We start from the raw sequence: 15,211 nt of genomic DNA on the forward strand, positions 1-15,211 counted from the left end.
AACCCTAGAATAATCCCAACCTCCGCTTTCTTTCAGAACACGGGAAACTATTCTTTTTATTTCCAAGTAAGGGGATCATGGTCTCTTCTTGAGAAGAGCCACCAGTGCACAATGGCAGTTCCACACCGCTGTAGCTGACAGCAGCATGATGTGACCAAGAGCTTGCTGTGTCAGAGCAGTAGGATTGTTGTGGAGAGTGGGAGCTGATCAGCTGAGCATGAAGAGCTTCCAGCAGTGTGCTGAGCTGGGTTTGGAGTGCTTCCTTGGGCTCCTTGTGTTCTTCACTCATCACTGACGCTCTAAATAAAGGCTTAGAGGACTGAGGTTGAAAACAAGAAATGTGAAGTTGGAAGATTAACGTTTTGCTGTCTCTTTGTGCCTTAGGAGGGAGAAATTGGGCCGAACTGTTGCGCCAAAATCAAGGTGACCTTTAAACCTCTAGAAGCACTGGAGTATCGAAGTGTGGCTTACTGCAACATCTCAGGTACAGCTCCTTTCCCCTGCTTGTCTCACCCACAGTGAAGCCATGGTGCAAGCCTGAGCCCGCTGGGCTCCCCTGTAACTGCTGGGAAGAGTCCCTGCTCAGCAAGGCAGAGCTGGCACATTCCCACTGTCCCTGCAGCTTCCAGGGAGTCTCTCGTGCAAGGCCAGGGCTCAGAACACCTGTGTCTTGATTACTGATCCCAGAACAAGCCAGGCAGTGCAGGGAGACGTTTTCATGCCATGACTTTGCCAGCATTTCCACAAAGGCCAAAGAGCTACAGAGCAGAACAGCTTTAGTGAACCAGCACTAAGCCCCTCTAGACCACTGACCTCCAGGATGGGTCCATTTGACATGGATCCATCATCAGGCAGTAGGAGCTGAGTTAGAAATGTGCTCCCTGCCCCTGGATCACATCCCACTGCCCAGACACCAGCAGACCAGAGGTGGCTGAGCCCTGCTGAGCCCAGGGTGTTTGTAGAAGGACCACCCTCAGCCAGCAGCTTCTTCTCTCCCTGTGTGGCAATTGTCACCTTGCAGCTCTGTCTGTGGAAATGGAACAGAGTGCCGAGTGTCAGAAGTTGAGGGCTTTGGCAACAAAGTTGTGTGCTACTGGGCTAGACAGTTTGGCAGTTGCCAAACCATGAGCTTTGTGCCTTCATTGAATGGATTTCAAAGCTCCTCTAAGTGCATGAGAAGGAAAGCATAGAATCTTAGTAAGTTAATGATATTAAGGATGGAATGGACCTTAGTGGCAAGACCAAGTAGCTCCAAGCCCCATCCAGCCTGGCTTTGAACACTTTGGGGCTGGAACCTCCACAACTCCCCTGGGGAACCTGCTCCAGTGTCTCCCCACCCTCACAGTACAAAATTTCTTCCTACTATCTAACCTAAACTTCCTTTCTTTCAATTTTCCTCATTACTTCTTGGCCTGTCACTACAAGACATCAGAGATGTTTTAAACTCGGCGGATTGGTGGCTAAAATTGGAAAGCAGCCCAAGGAATGGCTTAGAAATTGGAAGTCAGCCCCAAGGGATATCTCCCAAGGGAAGAGAAGAGTCCAGATCTTCTCCTGTAGCAACAGGAGCTGGTTGCATCCAGCTCAGAGTCAGGGACTAGCATTGAGGTAGCCTGGAAAATGCAGTATAACAGAGAGAATTATTGTACTGAAATGGACATCTCTCCCCAGGCCGAGAGAGCAGGCTGCCCCTGCGCCTCATCGGGGAAGGCCAAGGACCCTTCGTTGAACTCCGCTCTCATACACTGAACCTTGGGAACATTTTTGTCAACACCCCCTACGTCTATGAGGTGAGCAGCAGGCCTAGGGATGGATCCTGATGGCTCCTGAGGCAGCAGCAAGCCTGGTGGATCTGTGGAATTCCTGCCAACCTGGCTAGTTGTGAGCAGGGAATATTTGATGTACTGGTCAAATCTGGGAGGTCAGGAAGGTGTGTCTGTTGTTCATGAAACCCCAATCCCTGCTTTTGTGTGGCCTTCCTTGGGGATCAGCTGGGAGGCTTCCTGCAAAACAGACCCCTGGCATATGAAACCAGCACTGGGTTCAAAAAGCTGCATGTTCAGAGGCTTTTGTGGCAGCTCCAGACACAAGGCACCTTTGTACTGAGCTGTTCAGAAGCAGCTGGAACAAACTGGCTACGTTTGAGCTTCGGTCCATTGCAAACGATTTTCAGTCAGGTGTCTCCTGCTTATTCCTGGAAGTCACAGGAAAGCCATCCAGCCCTCTGGCTCAGTGCTGGCCCTTTCAAAGGGCTTGGCAGTTCTTCCCTTGCTGACCAGTCCCGCACCACACTTCAGCCTTGGTGCATCTCTGACTCTAGAAAGAGAAGAGTGTTCCTAGGAATAAAGCAAAGGATTTTTCTACCTATTTGCCTTCCCCCTCCCCGCCACAGTAGTGTCAAGTTTGCAAAAGAAAACGGAGAACAACTAAAAGAGGTAAAAAATGAGGCACTACATCATGCTAGACACTTTCAAGAGCTTGGCTGTGGAAGAGAAAGACATGCTGAGTTTTCTTACCAAAAGATGGTGCTGTCTATACATTTTGATGCTGATGCCTCATTTTCAATGTATTGTTTTCATGATATGGGACAAGGTGAATGAGTAGATGATACTGCTGGAGCTGTGTTAACTGGGGCAGCAGCAGCAGCTCTGTGGTGATTCACTGTGCAGCTGCAATCACCCCATGCTGCTCTCAGGGCCAGATCTGAATGAGCTTGCTGATGCTGACCAGAGGTGGACTGCTCTGTGTCCATGGGATAGCCCCAGAGTGACTCCGGTTATGTGGAGTTAACACTGCTTTGCATGAAAACCCAAAGGCAGAACTTGTCCTGTTGTATTTTTTTGCTTTCTGCCATTCAGCAGCACAAAGCATCTTCTGCCTTTTCTGGGTGTTAATTGTGTCATTAGACAACAATTCACACAAAGGGAAGACTGCACGTGCATTTCCGTTTTGCTTTCTTGCTGCTGCAGGTGAAACTGATTAACCAAGCACCTATTGATGCTCCCTTCACCTATATCTGTACAACTGCAAACGTGGGCTACTGCTTCAAGTTTGCACCTGAGGAGGGCATCATTGCACCAGGTGGGATCCAGACCATCCAGATCTCCTTCAATGCCACCGTACTGGGGAGGTTTGAGGAAGAATTCCAGTTCAGTGTGGCTGGATCTCCTACGCCTGCAATCCTGACAATCAAGTAAGGACTCTGGGAGCTTGCTGGGCACATCTGTAGCTGTCTCTGGGACATCCCCCACCGACCTCATTTTGGGGTCAGGAGGAGAAGAAAAGTGCTGCCTGAGGTCCTCATCTCTCCTCTGATTGTGGCATTGCCTTAGGGGGGAGGTGCCTGCTGCCCTGTGTGCTACCTGAGAGCTGGAATGACACCTCCCTGCAGGGATCTCCCTCTGCCTTGGGCCATAGCAGGCAGTGGGAGGGATCAGCTTTGGGCAGTAGCTGCTCTGGGATGTCCCACCTGAACACCCAGCAAGGCTCCCAGGGCTTTGGAGATGGGCCAGCCTGGGTGATTCTGCACCAGCAGCAGTGATTTTAAAAACTTCTGTGAATAATCCATCCCAAATGGGCAGCAGCAGCCTCACCTCACCTCTCATGGCCATGCTGTGGGGGACAATCTGTGCTCCCAACTCCTGTGCAGAGAGTGCTCTGGTACCTCCTTTCCACAGCCAGGAAAGGGCTGATCCCGTGGGCTGGTGCCATTGCAAGAGATAATCCTGGTCCAGTAGAAGGGAGAAGGGGTGATAACAGGGGAGGCCGAGCTCAGTCCTCAGGACCACAGCAGCATGAGGGCTTGTCCCTGCTAGCCCGAGCCATGTGCTGGAAGGATGATGTAGTGTAAGCAGGAAAGCTGATGCTGGCTGCACTGGAGCTTTGGAGCTGGGCTGTTGCTGTTGGGAGGCCCTGGATCAAGGCAGCAAAGAAACAAAAACAATCTGCAGTCCATTATACCAATGAGATAAGGGAGATGGATAAAAAAGGACAAGCAAGTGATCACTTAGCAAGAGAAAAGTAGTGAGTAGATCTTCTCATAGTAGAGAAACAATTATGCTGGCTTTGTCTTTGGATGAAAAGTACTGCTTTTTTATTTTGGAAATTAAGAGGGAGCCTTCCACCATCAAATGACTGATTCTCCTCTGTCCCTGTCCCAAAGTGGTCACAGGATGTTATTGCATAAGCAGCTTTCTCCTTGAGCAAGGGCAGGTGTGCCCTGTTGAGGTGTGTAGAGCAGAGCCAGTGGCAGTCCCGTGAACACAACAGAAGGCACAGTTCACTGGTCCTGGATTTTTAACCAAAGGCCAAGTGGGCATTGATTGGCATCAGCCATGAAATAAACTCGTGAGTGTTGTGCAGCTTCAAGTGCTGATTTCAGTGGATGTTGGGGCCTGTCTGCTGAGTTCAAGCACAGCTGAGGTGGTGTGGTAGATTCAGGACATCCACGTCCTGAACGGATGAAGTGCAGTAGCTGTTGGCTGTGCCAGCTGGTGCACTTGTGACAAGCTGATCCTTTCCTGAAGCGATGCACTTCACTGGGCTCCTCTGAGAACGAGCTGTGCTTTTTGGAGCCCCGAGCACACTTGCTAAAAACAAATAGTTGCTGACAAAACAGGCGAAGGGCAGGTCTTTGTATGGAAATCCGAGGAAAGTTTTATTGGGTCTTGAAGGTAGTCCAGGGACAAAGACAAAACTGGGTTGAGAGCAAAGGGTTAACTATGGGACGAAAGAGGCGCGTCCTGAGGATCAAGCTCCTATAGGGACAGGGAAAAGCAGTGCAGAGGAGGGGCAGCCAACCAGGGGAACCAACAGGGTAACAGGGCTGGAGCAATATGGGCATATCAGGAGCAATAGCGATCAGGAGAAGGGAGAACATTCTAGGAGGAATAGCAATGAGGTGAACAGGGGCTGGACAGGGGTGGAACAACTCTACAAGCCAAGAGAACTTCAGACATCACCATGTGCCTGCAAAGGCCAATGGGAGGGAGGTACTTCTCACCCCAGCCTGGAGGGGTGTTTCTCCCTGCCTGCTCCTGCCCCTCCAGAGCTGAAGCGGCACAGCCCCAGTGGCTGGCTCCTGAGCCTCCGTGCTTTCCTCTAGGATTCATCTGTTGACTGGGTAGAATTGTTGCTGCTGTTTCCAGAGAATTCTTGAGGCTCCCTTGACTCCATGTCTCAAAACTCTGTTAATGATTGTGTGGGTTAAAACCTGCTGAGAAAGTTCCTGCATGGGAACACCAGTTACAGCTAAGAAGCAGCCAAGCAGGGAACCTGTGGCTGGAAAGGCTGGTTACAGAAGTTTGTGGGGACACCTTTATGTCCGTCATCTTACAGATGGGGAAACTGAGGCACAGAGCCATGTCTGGGTGTGTGTTCAGGGTCCTTCATGGGACCACCAGCAACTTGGGGGCTTTTCCTACCTGCCCTGTGCCCAAAGCCCCATCCGTGGCTGTGGCTGCTAGCCACTTGGGCTTTAGCTGCCTCCTGTCCACATGACACTGTGCTGAGCACATGGTGGTGTGTTGATCCGAAACCCACAGTGCACCCGACTAGGTTTTCTGCCCCCAAGCCACTACAGCCAGACACTTTGCAATTGCCTTTAACCAAGCCATTTCCTCCTCATCGCAGGGGAAATGTCTGTGAACTGACTGTATACTTCAACGTCGATGAGCTCAACTTCGGTGACGTTTCCTTTGGTGAGTGTTCCCTGGGCTTAGACACAGCATGAGGGATCTGTGCATTCCAAAGTGGAACGCTTGAACGTGAAGGCATCCGTCACTCATGTTCTACCACTGCAGCAGCCTCTTCAGGGTGTGAACTCCAGGGCTGCTGGTGCCTCAGGTAGCATTTTGCCATTGTGAGATCAAATAGTACCAGGGAATAGAAAGGCAGTATTTTCTGATGGCTCTGTCCTGGTTTAAAAGACAGATGTCTGCCAAGAAAGGAGGAAGTCTTGCTGAATGGGAAGATGACCCCCTCCCTCCAAATTATTGTACCTGTGGAATTCCAGGGGTTCCAGGCAAAACTATGGGAAAAGGAATGACAGTTCTTTACTAGAATATAGCAGAATAGCACAAACAACAAGGCAGTAGCAGAAGTTTCCAACCAGCCAAGTACTGTTTTTCCCCTTTGGTGTAGTTACGATCACAGGCAGGAGGAACTGTGGGATCTGGCAGGGCAGTGATCCCCTCCCAGCTGGCAGGGAAGGAAGGAAGGGAAGAAGGAAGGAATTGTGCAAACTCACGGGCAGCAGGGGATCTCGGCAGTGCCAAACAGCAGCAGGCAGAAGCAGGGAAGGCAGGCGAGTTTGATGATGGTGCTGAGCTGCAGCCTAGTGAAGTGCTGGGGACAAGCACTCAACCTCCCACAGCACCACACGGCCGAGCTTCCCCATCCCCGAGTGGAAGGAAGGAAAGGTCCACTCCCTGCAAAACCTCAGGTCCCACTTCAAAACCGCCCATGGCATCATGCCACAACTCACAAAAAACCCTGAACAGAAAGACCCACCCCCCCCACAGCCAAAACCCCCCAAACCCCTATCCCCCTTCCCAGACCAAGGGGAAAATTCACTACAAAGCCTAAACCCATAACAATGAAGTACATGAACTTTTTAAGAAAACTAATTGCCTTTCCTGAGCTGCTGCTTCCCCACACTTCATCACCTCTGAGGCACTTGTTAAGTTGCCTTTTGAATCAATGAAGCAAGAAAGGCAACAGGTAGATCTATGGTTCTGTAATAGCAGATTCATCCTGCTTAATCCAATTTCATTCCTGAGGTCTCTTCAGCTGAAGGCAGCTATTATAGTTTTGCTTCTTTTTAACTGTTGATTGCTGTCTGCATGTGGTGACCTCAGTCTCATTGGAGGTTTTGAAATCTGTGTTTGTCCTTCTTGTGGCCTCTCTTGTCTCCCTGCTGGAGTCACTGCTGGAGCTGGCACTGATCACTGTTGATGTGCACAGAGAAGCCCTGGGCTGTGCCCGCAGTTGTTTTTCCCCCCCATCTGTGTTCAAATGACTCTTGGTGAGCAGGCCTGGAGAGAAGTCTCCTCCCCACCGAGCTGGCCAGGCAAGCCAGACGTCCACTGCAGAGCAGGTTGTGGCTGGTGTCCGGGCTCTGCAGGACATCCTCACCGTAGCAGCGTGCACTAGAGGGTGAAGTGCCGCTACCTTCCTGAAAAGTGCCTTTAGTAGAAGGCGGTCAGGCAGGCACACAAACACACACTAAGTCCACACGGCCGCAAGGAGCAGAAAGGAGCCCACGAAGAAAAGACGAGAGGGATCTTCTGTATGGAGTTCTGATGGAGGTTTATTGTAGCCACACACCAAAGGGGTCCAGGAGCAGAAGAGCCAGAACAAAGGAGGGTCGAGGCTTAAGTACAAGGCAAGACGGGGCAGAGTAGAACATGAGGGTCCAAGGGGCTGAGAGCACAGGGGCGATACAAAGGTGGGGCAAAGGGCAACAACCAACAAGGAAATGGGGGTGGAACGCTGTGGAAAATTTGGGCCAATGGGTAAAGAAGGAAAGGAGAACTTTGCAGAACTGGGGAGGACATTAGGGATGACATAACTGGGGTACATTAACATAGAGGAGCAAAGAACTGTGGGGAGAATCCCTTTTTGTCACCCTGGGTTAAATGCCCTTTAGACGTCTCCTTGTCTTTCCTTCCAGGGCATGGAGATTGGTATCTCCCTGGCAGGCCCCTGGGTCTCCACGCCACACCATGTGTGGCTGTATCTCTGGCTTTCCAGCAGGGAAAGCAAATCTCAGAGATAAAGCGGGGTAAACACTTGCAGGCAGCAATCACAGGGAGCAGCACGGGTGTGATGTCCGGGTTTTTTGGGTGAGGTGGGACATGTTATTAATTGCTAATCTCAAAGCAAGGCTCGGGTTTGCCTCCAGCTGAGTGGGCTCTGAGCTGTCACGTGCTCAGTGTGTTTGGCCCAAACCAAGAGATGCCTTAAGGATCCTGCAGAGAGAAACTGCATTAGGGTGCTTTGCATCATATTCCAGTTCCTGATTCCATCCTCGCTTTCTTTGATGTAGCTTCTCTCAATGACAACTCACTGTTTATGTACCTTGAACATGGTGGGAGTTTTGGCAGATTATCAGGGAATTCGACAGCTTGGATTTTCAGAGTAAATGCTTGGTGTGGGTGCACACTCATCAGTGGGAAATAACTGGTGCTGGTTTGGGGCAGGTGAGGGAGCTCCTCCCCATCAGAAGGAGAGAAGCTTGCAATACTCAGCAGGGCTCAGAGTGGGCGTTTTCAAGGCTACAGTCTGGAATCAGCGTCAAAGAGAACTAAATGACAATTAATTTCTCATGCAGCTTCTCGGTGAGCTGTAGTTCAGACAATAAAGAGCTGAACTCCAATCACACTTTCATCCTACCAGGATATTCACAGCAGTAGTCATGATATAATTGGTGCCTAAATGGAATTTTGTGTCCTTTTCCTAGGCTTTCCCTACACCATGACCTGTCGCCTCACTAATGCCTTCCCAGTGTCCCAGAGGTTTAAGCTCCGCATGTCTGACGATGGCACTCAGCCTGCTGTTAGTAGCTTTGATCAAATACAAAAGCAGAGTGACCCATCCTGGAGGCAGGGAATTCATTTTTATGTGGAGCCAAGGGAGTTTACAATGAATCCCAGCCAAGGGACCATTGCTCCCCAGGGACACCAGGATATCAAGGTATGGGGGGAGTCCAGCTGAAGCTTCACTGCTGTGTGGGAGGGCTTTAGCTCTGCTGCCAACTTTGAGCATTGTGTGGGTGAGATCTGCACTGGCGTGAGGCCTCTGTTAGCTGGGTTAATCTGGACGCTCCTGAAGGAGCACTGTTTTGTTTCCAAAATCATACACCGAGATCACATACCAGATGGTCAAGTACTGAACCATTCTTGTGTTCTTGAGAGTGATTTCTTTGATTGCAAATGGGCAGAGGAAGGATGAGGAGAGAGGGCAGCTGTTAGAGAGATGTCATTGTATGAAGCAGTTTGCTTTTCTGCTTGGTCTCATTTCTCCTCTCCTGGGAAGCAAAATGATTCGTGTTTATGGCAGGGATCACCAGTGGAAGACAAAAAACTCTGCAGCTATGAACTGCCCAGCACCTGCTGAGCCACACTTTGCCCTCAACTTCCTGCTGTAAATCTGATTCTGTGCAAGTCAGCAGATTTCCTCTGCATTTATGTCATTGTAGTCAGATGAAAAATTGGCCCCTTAATTTGAATACAGTGGTGTGTAGAGCTTTTGTCTAATGTTTTAATTTATTTGACCTATACCCTGATAGCAAGGTGTGTTTAACACATCTGGTATTGCCAGGAGGCTTTGGTGACTTTCAGAGACTGTGCTCCACACATGGAGCAGCAGAAGAATTAAGGCAAAATCCACCCTTTCCTTAGCATGAAACAAGAACTGGAGGATATCACACGTGGGTAACGAGCTTTTGTAAGGAGGAATTTACTGCCCTCTCCTCTCCTCTCCTCTCCTCTCCTCTCCTCTCCTCTCCTCTCCTCTCCTCTCCTCTCCTCTCCTCTCCTCTCCTCTCCTCTCCTCTCCTCTCCTCTCCTCTCCTCTCCTCTCCTCTCCTCTCCTCTCCTCTCCTCTCCTCTCCTCTCCTCTCCTCTCTTCTCCTCTCCTCTCCTCTCCTCTCCTCTCCTCTCCCACCAGGTGACCCTGTGTTCCAACACCGTGATGGATTTCTGCCGGAGAATGCTGGTGGACCTGGAGGGTATTGGCAATGGAGTGGCATCAGTGACCATCATGGCCAGGTACCAGCACTTCCCTGGCCTCCCCCAGCACGCTGCCTTGACCTGGATTTTCTGGCTGGAGCTGCCAAGGAGACGTGTTGTTTAATGACCTCATGTTCTGCCCAGCCGGATGAGAGAACAGCAGTGCTTGGAAAGCAGCCTGTGCTGAAAAGCACCCCTGCTCACAGCCCAGCATGGTCCTGGGCCTTTTTCTAAAGGGACCAGGAATGATGCGATTTATTGGCCTGGTTTTTGGTGCCTGAAGTGGAAGAAATTTCCCGGGGGACTCCTCTGCTCCTTCCTGCAAGAGGTTGTGCTGGGTTGTAACCAACCTGCACTGGTTTGGGACACACCAAGCAGCTTGCTGAGAGTCAGGGCCTGCTTCTGTTAATGAGGGCACGTGACCGTGGGGAAGTGGCTCACAGCAAGAGTGGTGAGGGCAGGATCTTACAAGGGGGAAACAGCCCTTGAAGTGACAGGCCAGCTCTTGTTTTTCTCCTTGCCTCTGCTTCCCATTTTGAGCGTTAATGTTCTCAGACTAAAACCAAAAGTTGTTCTTGCTGCAGCAGCATTCCATCCTGCTATGCTGCCACAGGCGTCAGTTTAATGACAAGAGACATGCAGTTCCCTGGTGCTGTTCCCTCTCCCAGGTAGAGCCATCCAGTCAGTGCCTGGGCTGCATTTTTTTTAAGCACGTGCAACTGGAAACAGGCATAGACCTGTGGACTGAAGGACTGAGGGAGATGTAGGAACTGGGAAGGGGTGATCACCCACTCTGCAGGACAGGTGGTGTCTCATGCCCTCCAAGGTTAGGGCAAATTGTTGAGTTCTCAGGCAGGGCAACAGTGCCAAGGGAGAGAAGGGAATCATTTTTATTGAGACACTAGAGTCGTGTGTTCCTTGAGCCTTGGTGAGCACTGCTCCTTGTTGGGAAGGCTCCCCCAGAGCTCATGGATCACTGGAACTGTTACAGGAGTCCTTGTAAGCCTTCTTGGGTAAAGGAGGGGCTGAGGCAGCTGTGAGACAGCTGTGCTCTGCTTGGGGCACTTGGCAGTCTCTGGGTGCTGCCTCTCAGGATTTGCCCCTCCTTGACAGGACATGTTTGAGTGGGAAGACATTGAAGGCAATTTATCAGTGTCGGGCTGTTAAACGTCTATTTGACAGTGACAAACGTGTTATGCTCCATTTCACAATCTTCGAGGGTAAACGTTCCCCATCCTCTCAGTATCTCTGATTCCCCTGGGGTCATCTCATTGCCCAGATGTCTCGTTCCTGAGCTGCGAGTGTACCCTCACGTCCTGCTGTACGACGAGTGCCGCCTCAAGGTGCCCTACGAGAGGAAGTTCCTCGTTGTGAATAACACCGACCTTCCTGGCTGCTACGGGCTTATTCCCCAGGTTTGGTATCACATGCACCTCCTTCTTGCAAATATTACTGAGGAGATTACTACAGGGGAAAAGGGTTTGGGTAGGTCCATGCTGGTTTCTATTCAGTCTTAAAGAGTTGCTGAGAACAGGATCCTACCTGAATGTAAACTTTAGGATGCAGTGTAATCTCCTGAGGAAACAGTTTATGTTTTAGTCTTCAGGGTCTTTTCTTGTGGGGCACCTTAGAGGGCTGTGAAAAGCTGCTGCACCCACAGACACCCATGCCTGTGTTGGCAGCCTCCTTGCAGGACCACCCTGAGGATGCTAAGCCTACAATTCTTGCATCTTGCTTCTGCCTTTTATCTTTGCCCTGGGGATTTTTAAAAATGTGTGTAAGTTGGCATTGTGGTGAATGTTAAGGAGTTTGACATTTCTTGAGAGGTCCCTCCTAAATTGCATTTGATTCTGTCCCTTCTAGAAACGCAAGGAGGACACTCCTGTGTTCTACTCCAGCCCCAAACCCTGTGGGATTGTCCAGCCTCACAGCATTGCAGAGATTCCAGTTACAATCGAAGTCCAAACATTGGGCAAGCATCGCACCAGTGTTCTTATCAGCGTGTTTGGGGATGAGAGAAACCCACGGGTGAGTGCAAGGGGAGATGTGTGCCTTTGTGCAACTTGTCCTGGCAGGCTGCAAAGGGTATGGGGATTCTTCTGGGGAAACCAGGCACAGGCTGCTTTGGAGGACAGGAGAGATTGGTGGCATAAACAGCTCATGCCTTATAGGTGGTAATCTCAGTGTCTGACACAGAAAGTGGCTCATCTAAGCTGGAATCGAGGATAATTCTAGTTAATTAACCTTTCAAATGCTAGTAACTTTGGAAACATCTGTTATAAAATGTCTTGTCATCTCTCTGAGCACAAAAGAAGATGTCAGAAGACTTCTGGGAACCTTGAGCTTTCTCTGAAAGAAAGGAAATGTGACATTTGAAGAGTTGTTGCAAGGATTTCAACTTCCATTAAAACCTATGCAAATGAGGATGCCAAATTCCCTGGATGGCACCAATCATCTGAACCTGGGCCACTGTGGCCCTGCACAGAAATCAGTCACCAGGAAGGACTGGCAGTGCAGGCTGTGCCAGTGAACCTGAAGTTGGACAAAACAGTTGTTTCAACTCTCAGGCTGCTTACCTTTTAAGCTGAGTCTCTCCCCACCACAATAACTAGTTGTTCAACTGTCTGCCTGGTCTTAACCTGACATTTCTTCCAAAGCTTTACCCTTGGGGCCAATAATTTGTACTTCGAAAGTTTGTCTTTACCTTGATCCTTTTGAATTTGGAGGTGAATGTGTAACTTTGTTTTCTTTTCCAAAAGCCCAGCATTTCAACTGGACAGTGCTAGCTGTCCCTAAAGAAAGTAACATAGGCAGTGTTGAGCTGCTTAAACTTTTCTAGGTTTCCCTGTTGAGGTTTGTTTTGGTTTTTCAAAAAATCTTTCTTGCTTGCTTCCTGGAACAGAGACAAGAATTACAGAGCACTGGACAGCTGGCAGACATCTACCCGAGTCCAAGGCTGATAGAATTTGGCATGATCCCAGCACTACAGCCTAATTCACAAACTTTTACCCTCTTCAACAAACGTCTTGTCCCTACAGACTTCAGGGCAGAGATAGTAAGTATCTGTGGGGCTGTTTTCCAGGGAAATTGACTGGTCAGTAGCAGCCATTACTTGGTTTGTAGATGCAAGCTAGATTGCCCTGTGTGAGAGGAGGCAAGATACTCCAATATTCCATCTGAGCGAGGCAAGAGAAACCTGGTTCTGGAGGTTTTAGCTGGGGCACCCCTCAGTGAAATCAGGGGCAGAGATGCTGGAGCACAAATTAGTCTGGGTTGTGTTGACAAGTTCTCCCTTAATTTTACGGAAGGCCTTTAGCTGGGTGTGTCACAGTTTTGGAGCTCTGAGATCAAGAGAAACCTGTGGTCCTTTGCTCCCCGGAGCGCATGGATCGCCGTAATGGTTTCCCTACATTTCCCTAGGGGTTCCATCTATCCATTTGCTTTGTGCCAAACTGCTGTTAATAGAGGAGGGCAGGCTACAAGGTCTGTCCTCAGACTGCTTGCGGGGAGGCAATTTTCACAGCTCCTGTGGGTCGAGCCAGTTGGGCTGTCCACACAAAGACATGTCTGGGGGTTGTGCACCCCCACATCCTATGGTCTCTGTGCCTGACACGGTGCCAGAGCTGCTCAGCCAGCTCCCGAGCCCATGCCCAGAGTGGCTGCTCCCCGACCAACGCTGGGCTGGGTAGCAGGAGGGCAGGGCTTGCTCTCTACAGCACACAGATACGTGGAAGCGTGGAGGACAGAGGCAAAGAGAAGACAGGGATCTTCCCTGTGGAACCCAAGTCAGCCCATTCCAAGGAAGGCCCAGGCACAATAGACACAGACACTGAGTGTGCAGGAACTTTTATACAGGGGAGGTTCTAGGGGAGGGTACAATCCTCAAGCAATAGGGGGAAGATTGGGGAGGAGCACAAGGCAGGGTTTACAATGCTTTAACCAATGAGGAAACACAGGGGGAGGGAGCAATTCAAACAAACCCATGGAGCTTCAAAGCTTAGGGGATTGCCCAAGGGGATTTCCAAAGCAGGGGCTTGGCACAAGGAGGGATTGACAGCTTGGCAGGGGGAAGGGCAAAGAACATTCCACAGCAAGGGGCAGGTACAATGTGGGATTGACAATTCAGGAGGAGGAGGGACAGAGAACATTCTGTAACAAAGGGGAGGTCTTAGGGAAGATTGACAACTGGGTAGGAGGGTACAACTTGGACTAGACCAGCAATAGAGGGGGGAACAGGGGCAAACCATTAAAGAAAAAACACACCGCAACATGTGCCGCTGAAGAGCATCTTTGGGGACCAGCTGCAGAGAAAGGCAGCTCCTCAATATGTGGAGGTTGCATTGGGCAGAAGGAGCTGGGGCTACTCCCCAGGCAGGGGGAGCAGGGCTGGTGCAGCCAGTGGAGGGCTTGTAGGCTGGGGCTGGGACTGGGGGGATGACTGATGGAGGGGGTGATCTGTGAGCAGCTTGAGATTTGTTCTTCTTCACGTTGGGTGTGTTGAACTTGTGGAGCTGGTTAAAACCTGATACTACGGACTTGTTTGAGTCTGTGGATAAAGCATCAGGCTGTGTGGGAGAGTCCAGGCTCAGCCTCCTGCGCCAAGGAGGAGGGCCGTGAACTTTCCTCTTGCTGCTTTTCCAGCTGTTTGGGGATAACCTTAAAGTGAGGGATTTTTCCAGGACAGCTTTCTCTAGCTCCACAATGAAATTCTGCTTTCAGCCTGTGCAGGGAGCAATGCACCTTGGCTGGGTGGGCCTGGCGTGTCAAGGATGGGTTTCACAAGCTCGTACCAGGGCCGGACTTGCAGAGCTGTGTCCATGCAGCTGTGCTGCTGCAAGGCCTTTCCTCCCTGCCTGGGGCAGCTTCCCACTCTCTTGCCCAATCCATGAAGTCCATGAGAAAGCAGATGAAGAGAAGAGTGGTGGGAAGAGTGGGCCATGTCCACACGGCGCATGTTATCCAGTTTCCTTTTTGCTTCCTGCTTTTCTGCCCTGCTGTAACCATTCAGAGGTGACTTTTCCAAAGCAGAGGGCACTGGGGCACCTCTCTACAGCTGATGATCAGTGGGAAGTGAGGGCTTCAGTCCTTCAGGGGATGTTGAGAAGCACTGATGGCCCTTTGGGAAAGAACAGTTTGGTGTTGGGGTTTTGCTGAACTGGTTTTACAGAGTTATTCTTCAGGCTCTCAGCAGTATCCCCCAGCTCTGTGGTTTCTGGAGTGGGATTTGAACAGTCCTGGCTTCCTCTGGCCTCGAGCCTTTGTAAGAAGCCACAAGAGACAAAGCAGCTTTCCTTGGCACATAGTGCACAGAAAGACTGGGGAAGGAACACTCTCCTGTGGAGGAGTGTCCCGTCGGTCGGGAAAACTGGGTTCATTAGGAGAGTCTGTTAAAGGAGGGGGAAATACAGGTTGTATAAGCTCTGCTGTTTCCTGGTACTATAGCTTAAATTTAGGGAAATTAAGCCTTTATGATTTTTTAT

The 15,211-nt window shown here is 50.3% G+C and overlaps 1 protein-coding gene across 1 annotated transcript in view; it reads left to right on the forward strand.

The window, feature by feature from the left end:
- LOC134048156 (hydrocephalus-inducing protein homolog) overlaps positions 1 to 15,211 on the forward strand; it is a 75,082-nt gene that overhangs the window by 17,423 nt on the left and 42,448 nt on the right. The window contains exons 10-18 of the mRNA XM_062499756.1: positions 385 to 484; positions 1,672 to 1,790; positions 2,970 to 3,193; positions 5,632 to 5,699; positions 8,462 to 8,694; positions 9,670 to 9,770; positions 11,011 to 11,146; positions 11,595 to 11,759; positions 12,634 to 12,786. Coding sequence (XP_062355740.1) covers positions 385 to 484; positions 1,672 to 1,790; positions 2,970 to 3,193; positions 5,632 to 5,699; positions 8,462 to 8,694; positions 9,670 to 9,770; positions 11,011 to 11,146; positions 11,595 to 11,759; positions 12,634 to 12,786 — 1,299 coding nt within the window. The remainder of the gene's footprint in view (positions 1 to 384; positions 485 to 1,671; positions 1,791 to 2,969; positions 3,194 to 5,631; positions 5,700 to 8,461; positions 8,695 to 9,669; positions 9,771 to 11,010; positions 11,147 to 11,594; positions 11,760 to 12,633; positions 12,787 to 15,211) is intronic.

The sequence above is a fragment of the Cinclus cinclus genome, chromosome 11 (genome assembly GCF_963662255.1).
Source record: "Cinclus cinclus chromosome 11, bCinCin1.1, whole genome shotgun sequence".
Classification (NCBI taxonomy): domain Eukaryota; kingdom Metazoa; phylum Chordata; class Aves; order Passeriformes; family Cinclidae; genus Cinclus; species Cinclus cinclus.